Below are 18,176 nucleotides of genomic sequence, written 5' to 3'. Positions count from 1 at the left end.
ACTGGTAAATTGTACTTATTGGAATCACACTGGTTGTGTGTTTGTACATGGTCTTGTGAAATCCTGCCAACCTGTTCAAATACTCTTTGCTAATACACATCAGCAGTGCAGTCCGAAGGTACCTGGGTGGTATGTGTCATTAGTTGCTTAAAAAACTTGGGGCCCGATTCATGGAATTTTTTGTGCGGTTCAAAGTGACCTTGCACTGCCAAAAAACACCCTGATTAACAGAGCAGTGCAAAATGTATTTTTGCAGTGAAAAGTTGCTTTGCATCACCTTTACACCAGTGCAAAGTCAATTTGCACTGCAAAAATACACTTTGCACCACTCTGTGAATCAGGGTGTTTGTTGGCAGTGCAATGTCACTTTACACCAGTGCAAAGCCAATTTGCTCCGCGCTCAAAATTCCATGAATCTGGCCCTAGCTGTAGCTCTTATGGCAAAGGCGGACGGGGGACACTAGAATTTAGAGAGCTCTGCAGGCGCAGCTTATATCCCAGCTCTACTGTTCCGGAACCTTCCCTGCCTGCCATCTTTTCAGAAACAGCCACAGAAGTGGACCAAAAAGTGACCCGGTGTTCGCGCCTGCGAGCCTCTTCTACCTGCCTTATTCTTAGCTCCCTTCCCATCACCCAGGGAATGAATGGCTCTTGCTGGCTCCCAATCACAAACGCCTGTCAGCACTGACGCTGTATGGAGATATTGTGCGCACACAAGTGCCCGTGACTCATGGAATGTCAACTGACATGCTATTATTTTAAGCGACCGGAAAAAAGGCATGCTATTTTCTGTGCTGCCCCCTCTAAAAGCATCAGAGTGGAACAACATCCCTGCTCAGGTGGTGAGCAATGGAGGAGCCGCCGCCACGTGGATGCGAAAGCACTGGATGTAAACAGCTTTCTGTTCTTTTCTTATTCTGAAGTAAGAGTGGACTTCTGGAAGCTCAGAAAGAATCTGGTAACTTCTTCTACTCCCCATCGAGGTCAGAAGGCTCATTTGTAGCCACCCCTTCCTCATTCATTACTCTTTAAAATACATCACACGGGTCAGCATGAGAGGAAAGCAGCTGCCTGAAAATTTGAGAAAAATTGAGGATTTCGTATCCTTCAAAATGCATCTCAAAACGTTTCTCTTTAGATAAAGATCAGAGATACTTACTCCCTTTGACACCCGGGTTTCGTTTACATCTATCCTATCAGTTGTTTGAGCGCCATGATGCCTTGAGTGATGTAGCGCTATACAAATAAATTGATTGATTGATTGCTGCACTGTTTTGAAAACCACTGCTTTGCCTGATGAAGCAATAAAGGGGGGGCTACTGTAGGATACCTTTGGTCCAAGGCAAAAGGAAATGCATTCTGCCACGTTGGGCCTAAAACGTGCTTTACCTGGGAAACGCACATATGGCTGACAAAGGCCTAAAAAGCGCAGGATCTAGAATACATACTGTAAACTGACAAGAAAAAAGGCAGCATTTCATTTTATACTGCCACATCAAAATGCTGTGACCAAAGAACTAAAAACCAGAGGGCTGACTTCATTACCTTGTGAAGAAAAATGGAAGGCAGAATTTTGCTTGCATCTGCTGCAAATTACGATACTGTGTTCAAATAAAGAGATGTGCACTTTTTTCAAAAGGGCCCTGCCTGTGATTGCTAAAGTCCAAAACTATAGGACTACTGTTTGAATATAAGTGACCGAGGCCTCAAATGGCACGTTTGCATTTTGTAGCATGGAACAAGGTGGGCATTCTACAGTTTGTAAGGAAAGGGATTGTTTACCATTGAAACTCCTTGGCCTGAATCACACTTACATATACATTATATGGTAAAAGGGACATTGATGTCATGATGTGAGATACTTAAAGGCCTCATGTGTGATATAAATGGAATATTTAAAGTGTGAGTTTCATGCATGTAGAAAAGCTCTGCCCAGAATTACCTCATGAGAGGCCAAGGCAAAGCTACCTTCCCCATTACATGCTCTGCTATCTATCTGAAAGACAATTTATTTGATGTTTCAGGGCCAGTGAAAAGAGCTGTCTTCATGCATGACAGAGGAATGTATTGGTGTGGGTTAACAGAAACACTGCCATTAAATGGGTTGAACTCTTAAAAACATTTGCTTCATGGCATGGTCAAGACTTGAATGACAAATGACAAGTTACAGAACTGCCTCATGTTGCTGAGAGGGCAAAGGTGATCCATGTGGCCTGAAAGAGGAGGATCTCTCCAGCAGACCCAGACTTGCAGGACTGATTTATGACTTTAAGTGCAAGCTAAATTCAACAATGACAGCAGATGCACAGAGCTAATGTCCATGAGAAAGGAAACCAGCTTTGAAATAAATGGAAGAATATGTAATATATGAGTTGCCATTGGGTTCCATTTCAAATCATACATATGGGATTTTCTTAGCAACTATGAGGATTAGGGAGGCCATTCAGGTGTCATGTTAAAGCTTATTGAGGCTGTGATGTTGATTCTTATCGAACTTTGACTTTAGGAAAGCCTGTAACAATCTAAAATGTATTTCTTCCTCCCCAGAAAACGTCACGAGACCGGAAGTTGGGGAGGTAGTAGCATCGGGAATCATGTAACTGGGTGTAAAATGTGTGTGAAAACTTTGACAAATTGCTGTTCACACCTGCAACCTGTTGCCGAGACGGGAGTTATTTCATCAAGTACGGCATTGATTACAGAAGTCTTGATATATATATTAATTGGTGTTCATTTGTAAAATAATAGTGTTTGCCACTTAGGATGTTTTGAGTGCAAAACTGACATGTAAAAGAAATATAAATGCTATTGGGCGGATTCATCCCCCCATCATTTCAACTTCATAACTCTGGGGGCTTATCCACAGAGAGGGGCTGGGCATTGGGGGTTGAGGGATCCTAGAGATCCAAGTACATTTCAGGGCTAATAAGCTAGTGCCTCCTAATTCTAATATTTCACAGCTGTGGCTTTGAGTTTAAAAAGTGGTTGCACAAGCCAGTGAAGAGGGCGAGCTGCCTAAAATAAAATCTGGGTGAAGACTGAAAGAGGGTTGTAGAATGTAACCTTGCCAGGGTAGCTGCCTGAAGTCATCTGGGTGCAACTACTGGAAAATGCTGGAGTTTTAACATTGCCTGGGAGATAGTAATTGAGAAGGACTAAAGTGGCTGGGAATTTTGCAAGGAGAGCAAAATAGATGGATGAATGCTGGTGGCTATCCATGACTGAAGTGCCTGACCAGATCCCTGTGCTTCCCCAAGAGAGGGTCCTGAAACGCTGATGTCTATACAGCACACCAAAATCCAATGTAAGTTGTTTGTCCAACAGAACCAACTGTGGGGATTGGTTTGGTGTAATACCTTCCCCTTAGGTAATGGGTGCGGGGTATGAAAGTAGATCCTTACTATATTTTGATAAATAATAATTCAATGAATTCCCCAATAGCTAATTAACACAGGGTCATTTTGTTCACATTTGAAATGAACAAAACTAATTCCCAGTGTGAATAAAAACTATAGCTTGTTAATGTTATCAGGGACATATATTTTCCTTGTCTAAAAATGAAATTCCTAACTGTCACCATTCCTCAGACCTGGCCTTTAAGCACAGGGGCGCTGAACTTAAGTGAATGTCCGGGTTTTTGGTGCTGAATATAGAAGTGCTTTGCTAAGTGAAACCAAGGGTAATTCCAAATTGAAAAATGCACACTCTCGGCTGAGAGTGAGAAAGTGACCTGATAGAAGAGAGATTGTGTATCGCTTCATTCCATCAATCCAAAATATTACCAAAAATCCGTTGTGCTTTCAAAACTGCTAGCATTTTCAAGTGTGCAGGGATATTAAATATGCAAAACACAGCGTGTGTGAAATTGCTGTTGAAAATAGAAAAAGGTTGCAGCTGGTTTAAATCTAAACCTTACCAAGGAGTGCTAATGCTCATGATCTTGTAACGTTCCAAGGTATGGTGTGAATTTGACATGATGGGGTTTTTGCGGACAGGTGGGTTGAACTGGTTTTTTTGGCCTGTTTCGATCTACATGAGACCCAAAAGTGAAATGCCAAAAAGTGTCTTTTTGTATTGAAGTTTTATTTTGTGCCACAGAGAAGGTGGCGTGTTTTATCATTTGGTGCAAATACTCATTGAATCTATTACTTAATAAATATATATTCTTTCTGTACCCTGGCCTGGTTCTTGGCTTATTGGTGGCACAGGGGGAGGGATCCAAGTGGCTCTATATGAGTCAAAGACAGAGCTAGAATGAATCAGATCAATGATATACTGTGGGGTGCTTTAATTGGGGGGTGAACTCCAAACGTTATGGGTGGTCTCTAAATATATCGTTGCACTACCCAGAAATATGCTATCCCCAAATGCTCTACTAGACTGCCCTTTCCAAGGCATTTCTTTCAACTGTTTGAGATCCCCTGGAAAAAGATACTTATGCTACAAGTAGGCTGCAAACTGCTGCTGGCCCCTCGAGGTTATCTCCCTAAGATCATTTTCAGTCCTAACACAAGGAGCTGGAGAGGTTCTGGAAAGGGATGGAGTATATTCCTAAGCAGTACGTGCTCTCCCTAACCGGGCCCTACAGGCTATGTTGGCATGAAGCCCGGGGACTGGGATCTGCAGACGCTTCATTGGAGAGTATACGCCTTTCACAGCAAGGGATCAGCATTCCATGACTGCATGTCGTAGGGACCCAGGGCTGCGAGGAAACCCTACTGAGGAGAAAGTGCTTTTCTCAGATCGAGCTGCACAACCATGAAGGCATGAAGCGGAACCCCGGTGCCCAGACAGTGTCCCTAGAGAGCACGCACCTTCACCCGTTGGCCACCACTGGCAGTCCATGACAGGAGCACCTCAGATTGAGATATCCCTTTTGTGAAGTATCTAATCCCAGGAGCTCCACCAGTTGGTGAAAAGGTCAGAGGTAAAGGAACGCGGGAGAATGATTCTGTTCATGGAAGTTGCTCCGTTGAAGTGACTCTGCTGCCTTAGATGCCTGCATTACTCCACGCTTTTGCTGGGAACTTGTGAAGCATATAAGGTGACGACCCTCTCCTGCTACTTGTGCCTTCACTCTAGGGTGGGATTCTATTAGTGGGACAAGAATGGATGCTCCGAACTGGGGTGCTATTTTATTGCTTTAAGTCCATGCTTGCTTGCGGAACCAGAGGTAGAAGAGACGCTTGCTTTACTATACAACCTCACTGAGGGTGGACACTGTGGGCCTGACTCACAGAGAGTTTTCCAATGGGATTGCACCATTATAAAACGCTTCTGTGAATCAGGCCCTGTGTCTGTAGACTCCAGAGCCGACTATTGACAGGCACACATGAAGGGGACCTTAAGGTGAAGGCTCACTGGGAGAGAGATTTTGGCAGGGTGATACTATACACCAAATGGGTCAATGTGTTGTTATATATACAGAAGGTTTCCAGAAACGATAGACATAAGCTTATTCAAGTGCAGGTTCTCCACGGGACATACAGGATGCCAGCTAAATATCCAGGTTCGCTCAGACGACGGCTTCCTGCTGCCCCTGATGCCGTAGAAAGGGGGCGTATTTGATACATATATTAAGAAGTCAATTTAAAAAAGTTTTTTTTAAATGTACACAGACCATAATGCTTTCAGCAGGCAGTAAAATGAATGCATCGACGTGCAACAGGTATTACCAACCAATACGCATTGAAGGTTACACAGGTCTGAGTATTTATGGAAATTAAACTTTCTAGCCCTGAACATTAAAATGCTGCCTTCAGTGACCGCCCCTCGAAGGACGTGACAACGAGGCTGTTTAGTTGGCAAGCATGTCACCGTCATATGTGTATCCATATCACCCCCTGTGCTTCACACGTGCACGGCTGGACAGTCGGAACATGCTCATTCAGAATGCCTACCCCATTGTAATGCTAAACAAACATTATACAACATGGGTGTGCAGACACGCAGTATGTGCGCGCAAGGGCATGCACATGTGAAGGTGTGCAGGCCATCTGTGTTTGTGTGCTCGGGAGCATATATGAGCAATTATGCAGCCCATCTCTGTGTACATGCATTGCAGTATAAATATACATGTGTGCAGTCCGCCGGTATGTGCATGGATATGAGCAGTCCCTCTGTTTCTGCCTGAATGATAGGTGTGCAGCCCATTTGTCAAAGTGCAGGTGTGCAGCAAATCCTATGCAAGAGCAAGGATATGTACATTTGCGCGGTCAAAGTTCTGGCATAAGGCCGTGCTCCTAGAGCATGTTTCATTGACTGCGGCTCCTCACCTGTGCACCACGCCGGCACGGTGCAAGTGCTCCACGGCCAGGATGAGCTGCCGGATGTACTTGCGCACCTCGTGCTCCTCCAGCCGCTTCTTCTCGTAGATCTTGTGCATGAGGTTCCCCCCGGGGCAGAGCTCCATGACCAGGTAGTAACTGTTCTCCGTCTCCAGGATGTCCAGCAACTGTGTGATGTTGGGGTGCCGGATCATTTGCTGGATCTGTCCCTCGCGACGCAGGTTCTTGGTGACGTAGCTGTCCTTCTTGGCCTTCTTCTTGTCAATCACTTTGACCGCCACCTGCACAAAGCAAAAGTCCTCGCTGTTACTGTGCCATGGAGACAAGGAATGAGGTACATGCAAGAGACAATACATTGGATATTAGTTTAACCTAATTCACTGGTACGATGCCTCATAGACATAACTCGTAGAGCTGCTGTTAGACACGCGTGTGCAAAGGTTTTCTAATATGGCAGAGCTGGAATTGGGACGGATTTTCCCGGATTCGGAATCCGGCAAAAAATGTCTCCACAAATCCTGAATTAGGGAAAGCAAACACTCCATGCCCTTAATGAGACAGTTTAATACATTGCGGTGATCAGCTGTTCTCAGCAGTCAGGTATTTCAAGCTCAAAAGAGCTCTGCTCGGTTTTGTCTTTTTATGTTTGTTTTGTTTGGAATGTATGCATATAATTCTAATTGTTATTTTATAACGCACTTAATACGAGTGGTTTGTAAGCGTGCGGATCGGGATTCAAACCTATGTATGGCTGCGTTGTACTGCTTCCAAGACACACGCATTGCCCCTGAGCTGGTGAGGTAAAGGAACATCACCATGACTAGAAGAGCTGCTTTTTCTTGCACTGTTTCTTTCTAGATTCGGATGCTGGTAATTGTAGGCGTTCATTAAGGATGCGGAAAATAAAGCGGAATAATACTCTCTTTTTCCCTCAACTGTATTGCCAGGTTGATTTATTAAATAATTTGTAAACATTTCAAGACCTTTGTTATTTTAGCCCTGTGTTTTTACAAGCCTGTCACTTGTCTGCCATGACTCCACCCCTACGCCCCATCACTGCCCCCTCATGGGATCCTGGAGTAATTTTCCCATTTCCAGGCCTGTAATAGTGCTTATCATATAAATAGTGGAGAATACAAACGAAGCGGTCTCTTGGCACTGGCCTGGCAGTGGCTGTTATTAGAGTGATGCCCCATGCTACTCCTTTTATTAACCTTGGAAAAAATGAAAGGTTGAGTCAGCCCAGTCTGCGTTCCAACTTGTGCCCCACCTACTGCTCTGCCTTACCTGCTTGACCCCCCGCATCTTTGCACTTTCTGAAACCGCAGCCTTCCCAGTGGTCGAAGTGGGTGGGAGCGGTTGGGAGCTGTGCTCCTCTACTTTTTTAAATTAAGTTTTACTGTTCCTATGCTTTTATTTTATAAAAGAAACCGTTACGGAATGGTTTCCTTTTAAAATACAAGTGTAGGGAGCAGTTGAAACCTGCACTTCAGAGCACTGCACTGAACGTTCCCTTAAACAGCAGGGCCATTTGTTTGGGGGTTTGTATTGTGCGTGGGAGGAGCCATGGCGATGGGGTTTGTGGGGAGATGAGCAGGCAGGGCCGGCCTTAAGGGCAGCAGCGCCCCAGGCGAATTGGCGCCCCCCCTCGCCCACGCGCCCCCCTGGTTAACCCTTGAAAGACTCCCCGGAGCTGGCTAATGGCGCCTTTTCTTGTGAAAAGTGCCCACGGCGGAGGGGCGCATTTAAATGCACCCGCCGCCGTGGGTACATTTTACAGTAAAAGGCCGCCTGCTGCGCCTTTTCCCACAACGCCAGCTCGGGGGAGCCCTTGCAAGACTCCCCCGAGCTGGAGTGGCAGGGGCAAAAGGCACCCTGGGGGGCATGGCGCCCCGGGCGGTCACCCAGCTCGCCCCCCCTCTGTGAGCAGGCCAGCAGGGAACATAATTCCACTACTTCTTTTCATGCACTTCGACCACTGAGCCTTCCATACTTTAAAAATGAGGGCCACCCGATGGCAGTACAAAAAGGCACAGCAATAAAAGACAATGGCATGTATACAGTAGCAACAAAGTCAGTATTATTCATTTTTCAGTGTGGTAGAAGGGACAAGGGGCTGACCTCCTGTGGTAACACATCAGGCACAACTCCTGTAAACTGCAATTCTCCTGTCCCTGGGGCAAGCTCAGCATCTAGAGTCCCAGTTCTGCAGGGACTGTCCCGTAATTTGGCACTCCCCCTTTCTCAAGATTATGTATTCACTGGAAACTGGAGTGGTCCTGGTTTTTTGGTGGTAGGTCTTCATAGCTGGCAGGCAGCAGGAATGCACAATCTCGCACAGAAGAATGCTGGTTTTGCGTTTTACAATTTAAGGTATTGTTAGTTTGTGATAAATTAATTATAATATGTGTTTCGTTGAAGAGTAACACTTAAACCCCTTTCTCCTATACCGCTACTGAAGTGTAGTGCCTCGACAGCCACTTTCAAGAGTTAGTCCTGCTTTTATGTTAGTTGCCCTGTCCAGGTTTTTTACTTTTTAAATCTGGTCACCCTAAACGTTCTCCCTAACCAGGCCTCCAGTTATGGATGACAGCAAAGTGGGCAGTGTCCGTGACCCTTGCGATGAATGCTTTGGGAGGAACTAACATAGGGTGACAGACGTCCAGGTTTTCCTGGGAAATCACCCGTCTGTCCCGGGAGTTTTGCATGGCTACGGTAATTAAAACCTTAGTTATTTTTCACAGCACTTTCAGTTGGAGGTTTGGCTCGAACCACTAACCTCTCAGGTACAAGTCAGAACACTTACTGACTGTGCCACAGAGACTGGAGTGGAAGTTATTGCACAGCAAGCCATGTAATATCAATTAGAGCAAACGCTCTTTTTGAATTAACATGCCACGATTCACAGAAAAAACTGCACAAATGAGATTATAGAAAGGAGAAGTGCTGGAAATATGGTTGGGGGTGGTTGTGGGGGCGGGTTGGGGGAGGGGCGGTAATTGGTCGGCTGCGATGGGGTAGTCCCTCTTTTATGTTGTTGGTCGTCCCGTTTTTTTGTTTTGAAAATCTGGTCACCCTAAACTAACACCACCTGCCCGCCAAAAGCTAGGCCTGTGGCACAAGCCACCGGATGTGGTGAGGCACACCAGTGGCGGCTGATCTGCAGCATGAGGTCATGACCTCGAGGTGAGTCCCCAGTGCCGACATGCTTCCCTCATCCCAGAATCTCATTGCCTTGGCCCAGGACCACAGGCAGCGTCGAAGCCTAGCCGAGTAGCCGGGTTTAAAAGTAGCCCCCTAAAGTCGCTATTAGACCTAGCCCGAAACCTTGAACGGTACATTGCAGACTTGCACTCTTATTCGAAGAAAAAAAAAAGTTCAATATATCTTTTTTTCCCAAATGATAATCAGCCCAGGGAGACATTTGTACAATGCATTCATGCACACGCCAGAGTCAGCGGCCGCCGCCACCGCGTTACAACTGCTTCACAATGGCGGGAAGTCATACAATATTTTGATTGCACGGAAGAGACAAAGGAGAGCAAATTATCCCGCGGGGAAACACGCATGCCCCCATTTCCAGCCAGAAACACCTACAGAAAAGGCCCGCGAGCAGTTGCCGAAGCACCTTGGAGGGGAAAGGGTGGACGGGAGGGGGGGCAGATGCAGGATGGCAGCCCACTGTATCCCAAGAGGTCGCCCATTTTGGGTTTGGGGCGCGGTCTTCAGGCCTCTCTGGGGCAGTATTTGCACGAAGAGCAGAAGTAAACTGAAATGCGTATGTCGTGGAATATAGTCAGTGGTGGGGCCACCAGCTATGGAGAGGTCTGGGGCTGCTCGCAGGTTTGTATTGCAGCAAGGCTGACTCTGCCTTTCATCCCTCAAAGCTGATACACTAGATGCCACTGGGATTTTTATACACAAGGCCAGCAGAAGTTATGCGGGGGCCCATTTCAAAATGATGTTGGGGGGGGGGCATACCTACATCCTGCTAACTGCACACACGCACTGATCTGGTGTAACTCAAGATTTTAAAACGCAATTGGGCAGTGGAAAAGGGGTAGATTTGCTTTTTCGGGGCACAATCACTTTCAGTTGGTGCACATATCAGACACTCAATATATGAAATGCGGACTGGGAAGAAGGAATTCAGTGCAACGCAGGTAAAGAGGCAGCTGTGTGGTGCATACATTGTAATGGGACATATGCTTCCTAATGTGCATTCCCATGGGAGATTTGCCAGGTTGTATCATTAAGGCTGCACAACATGAGCTCCAGCTTGGACTTCATTATTCTCCAGCCATATTCCCTGCCTCAAAACCAAGTGACCCAGCCTTTAGTTTGTGAACACTCGTGCCTCCTTAGAGAATATGTGCATGCCACCCTCCACACCCCAGGCTTAATTCTGTGGCAATCCTGGATGAAGCAAGGAAGGGAGCGGGTGAGCAGCCACAGAATAATACGGGACATGTTTATTGGCCTCTGCAAAGCAGAAAAAAGAAAGGCAGCCAACGGGGGATGTCTGGGAAACGAAATCCCTAAATGCCAGCTTAAGGGAAGGCATGACGTTTTCTTTTTCTGGGTCACAGAGGCCCCCCAATGTGGGGGTGAAGGGGACATTTCAATTGAAGGGGTTGAAAGAAGCGAACTATTATACCATCAGCTGTCATTAAGGAGTCAGTTTAGCATGTGGGCATGCTTTGTAAAAAAAAGTAGGTATTATTTGCATATGTATGGCCATTTGCCACAGTCCCCTTTTGGTTTTTGTGGGCAAGAGCCCACTGAAATCTATGGGCAGGTATAGGGATGGCCATGTGTGGGAACTGACTGAATAGCGGGTGACACCCACCAGAGCCGTGTGAGTTGAGAGGCATGTTCTATATCCTCTCCGTCATATGCACCTCTTGCAGCGCACCACCGTGGAGGTTTGTGGCAATGGGGGTCTCAGGTTCAGCATAACTCTATGTTAATGATCTTTTGTGGGGTGCTCCGCTGTCACCTCCAGAAGCATATTCCTGGTATTTGTGCGATTTGGTGTTTTAAATGATATGCACTACTGACTTGCGCTGCACAGAGGGCCTCACCACAAGGGCCCGTACTGATAGAAAGTTGAAAAGAGGACCATATCGGAGGGTTTGAAATGGAGATTCGATGAGCAGGAGCTAAAACCAGCTCAGGGGTGTCGGGCATCACCCATTAGACAGGAGCTACCAGAGATGCGCCTTTAGCGTTTAGTCCATTTGGTATGAACCATTGCATTTAAATGTGTATTAGATGTGTTCTAATTCTTCTTTATTAACATTCTCAAATGCTCAGAGGTAATGTCACATTTACATGTTTGGAAGGCACCAGTTGGTCCGAGGAACCAGTTGGTAGCTGTTGGGTTTCAAGCTAACCAGGCTCTACTATGCTAGAAGCAGGAGCTAAATGGCTCCCAGCTCCTCTCAATTTCGAACCCTGATATTGGCAATTTCTTAAAAGAGTGGCATGCACCTCCTGCGAGTAAATTATCCAACACGGGTAGAAAAACAACATGCAAGTTCTCAAACAGAACTTGAGGGTAAATGCAGGCACATGTGTGATTGTTTGCTGCAGAGACAGTGAATAGGATGGTATTCAGCACAGTTGTGACTGTTGCCTATGCAGTGAGTAGGGTGATATTTATCATGGCTGTGACTGTTTGTTCCTTATGCAGTGACTAGGATGGTATTTAGCATGGTTGTGACTGCTTGTTCCCTATGCAGTGAGTAGGATGGTATTTGGCATGGTGTTGACTGTTTGTTCCCTATGCAGTGAGTAGGAGGTTATTTATCATGGTTGTGACTGTTTGTTGCCTAAGCAGTGAGTAGGATGGTATTTAGCATGGTTATGACTGTTTGTTCCTTATGCACTGAGTAGGTTATTTATCATGGCTGTGACTGTTTGTTTCCTAAGCAGTGAGTAAGATGGTATTTAATATGGCTGCGACTGTTTGTTCCATAGGCAGTGAGTAGGATGGTATTCAGCATGGTTGTGAATGTTTGTTCCCTATGCAGCGAGTAGGATGGTATTTAGCATGGTCTGGACTGTTGCTGAAGCGGTAAGTGGGAGGGTATTTAGCATGGTTGTGACTTTTTTTTTTGCCTAAGCAGTGAGTAGGATGGAATTTAGCATGGTTGTGATTGTTGCCTAGGCAGTGAGTAGGAGTTTATTTAGCATGGTTATGGTTTTGTTGCCTGGCAGTGAGTAGGATGGTATTTAGCATGGTTCTGACATGGCTGCCTAGACAGTGAATAGGGTAGGCTTTGTTGCTAAAGCAGTGAGTAGGATGGCATTTACTCTAGTCTCCCATGGACATTACCAGAGTCCTGGGGGGGGGGGGCTTTTCCAAAGTCTGAGTTGGTGAGAGTCTCATTGCAGCGTATAGTGAGTTTAGGAGAAGCCCCACATTTCGTCTTTCGGCTTGGACGGGCATCCGTCCTCTGCCTACATCCACCTAGTTTTTGCAAGCAGGGCAACCGAGGCACATCTTTCACTCCGTAGCAAGCCAGACCAGGGCCACCCCGCTGTTGGCTGAGAGCCCAGTTCTGCCAATCAGACAACGGTCGCCTGATCAATCTCCTTAAAACTACAGATGAAACAACTGTAGGTCAATATAGCATGGCTGCAAATCAGCAGGAGGCCAGGCGTCCACCATGATGCCTTCCACAAGGCGGACAAGTGATGTGAAGTGGCTACAAGGAAACATGTAGCACTATACACAGTACCTAAATAAATCAAGATTGGCCTAGGGGATGGACCTGATGGTCCCCATCTGGCATCAATCGCTAAGGCTACATTTTTGCATTGAAGTTTTCCCCGCCCTGTATTTTCCGGGCCCTTTCTACCAAAGAACGTCGAAGCAAAGAGCAGTTGTACACTGCACACTAAAATCAAACTTTGAACATGCTTACAGGACTAGTTTCTCCCCCAACATTGCGCTTCGGGTTACCGGCACTGGGATCTACATGCTATCTTGGCATCTAGCTCATGGCACCTTGAAGACCGGTAGCCAAGGCGCTTCTTGTTGGAATCGCGCGTCTAACTCGAGAAAGACCTTGCCGCCCTCACTTAACATCTATTTCGGCCTTTTCCTTGGCAATGGAATGAAAGCAATTGCATACAGTCATTACATTTAATGTGATTTCAGTGTGCATGGCATAACATTAGAGAAGCTCAGAATGAGCGAGCGAGCGCTATATATAAACCTTAGCAAATGATCTTCTTCCCCAGCCTCTGACACTAATGGAATTATTATGAGTACTATTTTCTCTAATTAAAACCGAACAAAGGAACATTTTTAAATAGGTTTTAAACCCTTTATGTTGTGGTCTCTACTAAAAGGGTTAATACATCGTCTCCACAGCCTAGCAAATTTGTAGAAAGATTTAGAACAAAAAAACAGTGACCCTCCTGCCCAGGCACAAGTTCTGATATGATATGATAAGTTATTTATAACGCGCCTGTACACAAGTGTTTCGAGGCGTGACAAGACAAGGTAGGGAAGACAGAGGGAGGACAAGACAAACTACCTTACTAGGCCTGGTTTCATTCAGATTGCGTGCAGCAGGGTTGGGAGAGGGGGAATTGCCTGGGGGTGGGGGGGCAGCAGGGGGAGAGTGTAAAGTAACTAGTAAGTGCAGCCGGGAGGTGGCTTCTAAGTGCAGAGATTCAGGGGACTGTAGGGTTACAGATTCAGTCCCTTAAGTGGATGGGAGGGCCGGAGGCAGTACAAGGGCAACCGGTCATGCAGAGGCATGGTCCCGTTAGTTCAGTGGGTGGCCATGTAACCAGTACGCGCAGCAGACAGGGTCATCAGCAAGGGAGAGAGAAAGCAGAAGCGAAATGGAAGGTCTTGAATTGCTTCCTGAACCTTAGGTGGTCTGGCTGAAGTTTGAGAGAGGCAGGGAGGTTTTTTCCAGAGGGAGGCCCCAGCCAAAGAAAGAGAACTACCCCTCACTCTCTGCCTGGAGAAGCGTTTGACCCTCAGAGAGTTGGAGGTGGATGAGCGAAGGGCTCGAGAAGGAAGATGCTTAGGAAGAGGAAGTTGGACGTAGTGTATTCCCTCTCCCCAGAATGCCTTGTGGACGATGTAGACGGTCTTGAGCATTATCCTTTCAGTCACAGGGAGCCAGTGGAGAGATTTCAGGAATGGAGAAATACGATCCCTGGGCTTGAGGCCAAGGACAAGTCTTGCAGTCCTTTTCTGGATAAGTTGTAGAGGGTGAAGAGTAGAGGCAGGAAGATTTAGAAAGAGGCTGTTATAGTAGTCCAGCCTAGAGAGGACTTCTGGGGGAAAGTGAGGGCGAAAAAAAGGAAGGTCCTGACCAGCTAAAACCAAAGCAATTTGGGAGCAAGCTTTACAATCAGGTTGCTCACAGGCAGTGAAGAGAAACTGCCCTCTACCGTCCATCCATGACCATGCCCTCTCCACCGCCTTTGTGGATGTTAAGTCAAAAGCAGCATGACTGCGGAAGCTGGGGGGAGTGCAGTGACGATGCACTGCACTGCTCTACTGCCGCCATGCTCCTTCACCATGTGGGCTGCCTTCCTGGTCCCTCTAACAATCTCCTGAATGCAGCCTGCTCCGTCAAAGGAGTTGCCTTCATCATAGCCAAAACGTTTGGCTTTGCCAATGCTTGCTTCACCTTCGCATTCTGGTACTTGGAGTCATAATGAGTGGGGAAAAAGCAACAAGGATAGGAAATCAGAGAGGAAAGAAAGACTGGATTAACTACTCACACCTGACATGGGGCACATTGATATCCATGCAAATCTTCTGCAGAGATTGACTTAGGCAGGTTGCCCAACATCACACAAGGGAGGGGAGCGGCACTTCATTCATTTAACATCCTATGTGATAAAAGAAGGTGATCCTACTTATCAGTTTCAGGAGTCCCACACGGTTTGAATTTGTGACCTTTCATTTAAGTATTGCATTGTGGGAGTTGTGGTTTGGGTTGTCAATTGAGCAAATTTCCCTTTAACTCCAGATAGCAATGATTTGTGAAAGGAAATCCCAGGATTCAAAAAGTAGTACCCCGGTAGCATGGCATCATCAGGTCACCTTACCACACACTGCTGTCAATCTCTTAGTTTGCAGAGCCTACAAACCAAAAACAAGAACATGTTTTAAGGTGCCCCAACGGTTCATCTCGGAAAGGAAATCCAGAGCATACAATTTGAGAAATGTTATATTAAGGATTTTATTATACCTAATACATATAATCTGGTGTGAGTTTAATCACGATTTAATCTGCACTCAGGCAATTTATTTAACATAGCAGGAATAAATTTAAAAACATCAAAATTTCATAAAATTCATACTATTAAATGCATTCATCCACTTCCATACCACATCCACTCATACAAACCAACAATTAATACAAGGTAAAAACATATTACAATTCTTCAACAATCCAATTAGATTTTGGAAAAGTGGTCAACAGTAGGGATAGGCCAAAATTGAATGATCTTTGAAGTTGGCCTTATCCAAGGTTTTTTTTCCTCTACCGGTTTCGACGTGTAAACGTTGTTAGGGTTACGTCTTCATCAGGAGATAGTAATTGGGTTTTTGGGTACAATTGGAGTCAATCCGTTGTATGTGTGGTACTGGAAACACTGTCATAAAGTAGGCAGAGTCTAGATGAAAAATCCTGCGTGATAAATGGGCCATCTTGAAGTTCCAATCCAAAATGACGGGTAATGCAGGGGTGCAAGTAGAAAATAATTGTGCACCTCAGCAGGATGTTGTTGGCAATGCCCATGATTCAGGAGGATGTTATTGGCAATGCCCGTGGTTCAGGAGAGATGGGCCCTGAATTTTGCACATCCTAGCGGACGCTGATACAGTGGCAGCTGCTGCAGCGATGGAAGCAGAAGTCCGCCATGGGAATGGAAACCTCGGGATTCCTCCGACTCACTCTGGGGACCGTAGTAGCGCATTAAGGTGCCCCAACAACTGATTGTCATCAGATGGGATTTATTTATTTTGTATTTATTGGACATTTGTGTAGCGCCTATACCCAAGTGTTTCCAGGCGCCACAAGACAAGAAGGGGGGGGGAGGACGGGTACATAGAAATCACAAAAGTGGAACAACAAAAACGGGTATATTGGCCATGTGACAATCCTACCGTGCAAGTGCTTGACATGGTGGTAAGTTCAAGGGGGGAGGAGGTAGAGGGATAAGTGCAGGAGTGGGGTGCCCCCAGGGAAGGGGGGGGCGGGCAAGCGCTGGGCTGGCTATGGTGGCAAGTGAGAGGGGAAAAGGGAGGAAATAGAGGATGAGTGCGGTGGGCAGGGAGGACCAAGTTGGGCTAGTCCGGGAAAGGGAGCCCAATGGCAAGTGCTGGCAGAGGATGCTGGGGGGACTGGCCAGGGGTGATCTGGCCCCTGTATGACTCTGAAAGGACCAGGCCCCAGTCGCAGAGGGAGAGTTAGCACGAGAGGGGGAGAGGGAAGGAAGAGGAGAAAAGGAAAGTCTTGAGAAGTTTCCTGAATTTAAGAAGATCCGACTGAAGTCTCAGGGGGGGAGGCTGTTCCAGAGGGAGGGGCCAGCCGAGGAAAGGGTTCTACCCTCCACACTCTGCTTGGAGAAACGTTTGACCTGCAGAGAGTTGGAGCCAGAGTACCGAAGGACTCTGGCTGGGAGGTATTTAGGGAGGGAAAGCTGGATGTAAAGAGGTCCCAGGAACCTGTTTTCAGGGAGCCCAAGATTACAGAGAACTACTGCCTAGGGCATACTGTACCAGGCATATCCTAGCATCGCTTCCCTCATTGCCTACATATTTCATTATTCCTGTTGCTGGTTACTGTAACCAGTCACCCCAGTCTTAAGGTAGTGGCATGCAGTGCTGTACAAAGCTGTTGCAGAAATTCCAGTTGGAATGCTACAAACAGGTTCTTCTCTAGCCGCTCGCTGGCATATGAGGTTTGGATCTCTAGTGCCCTAAAATGGAGTAAAGTTCTGACGAATCCAAATGAATATCTGATCAAGCTCATAGGGGCCAGATTCACAGAAAATCGGGCATATAAAAAATAGAGCACACAATACACTTTTTTTTAGATGCATGCCACGAATTTTCTGAAATTCACAAGTCACCTTGTTCACAAAGTTTACTTGGCCATGGGACTGTGGGCAAACGTGAAAGATGCCCTGAGCAGCCCCCATGTGTACATTAGTGTCTGGAGCACGTGTGCCAGTCCCCTCGAACCCATGCGGATGCTCGGAGAGCATTTCACAGTGACTGGCCCATAAAAGAGCTGTCACTGTGAAATGGTTAATAAAGGAAAAGCCCATTACTGGTTGATAGTAATGCAAATGGGACAGCAGTGTTTCCATTGTTTTTAAAAGGAAGCAAATATCCCTTTCATGCATTGCATCATCCCATTTGTTGCTGCGGGGTGTGCTATGAAATGTGCAGAAAAACCCTGCTTTGAGCAATTGTGAAATGGCGAAGATAAAGTGCATCTAGATGCTCATGTTCAGGTACCCATTGTGAATGGGCACAACTTTTTTGACACAACTGAAGTGGATGCGCTACTGCATCCCATTAATTTTACCAAAAATATTCTTAGAATCGCCCTTTTGTGCGCAATGTTGCACTTTATTTTAGCTTTTGTTTTTTTTGCACTTAATGCAGAACACCCATGAAGCCTGGCAGTTTGGGTCTTTTTATAGGCAAATTATATACACAGCTGCACCCATCTGGCTGCACAAAAAGGTGGTCTGACACTTACTCGGATTGGCCCATCGGTCATTCGGCCCAGGGCCAAAAGAGCTAGTCACCAATGCTAGCTTTGTAGTCACTGTGGGGGCTATTTTTTGTAATGCAACTGTGCACGCTGCACATTGCACTAAAATCTCTAT

The 18,176-nt window shown here is 46.3% G+C and overlaps 1 protein-coding gene across 1 annotated transcript in view; it reads right to left on the bottom strand.

Annotated features, from left to right (window-relative positions):
* HUNK (hormonally up-regulated Neu-associated kinase) overlaps window positions 1-18,176 on the bottom strand; it is a 131,082-nt gene that overhangs the window by 85,051 nt on the left and 27,855 nt on the right. The window contains exon 2 of the mRNA XM_069636347.1: window positions 6,276-6,568. Coding sequence (XP_069492448.1) covers window positions 6,276-6,568 — 293 coding nt within the window. The remainder of the gene's footprint in view (window positions 1-6,275; window positions 6,569-18,176) is intronic.

This window comes from Ambystoma mexicanum, chromosome 7p, assembly GCF_040938575.1.
Source record: "Ambystoma mexicanum isolate Mex_15411 chromosome 7p, UKY_AmexF1_1, whole genome shotgun sequence".
NCBI classification, from domain to species: Eukaryota; Metazoa; Chordata; class Amphibia; order Caudata; family Ambystomatidae; genus Ambystoma; species Ambystoma mexicanum.
The sequence above is the reverse complement of the archived record's forward strand: the minus strand, read 5'-3'. Positions and strand labels throughout refer to the sequence as shown.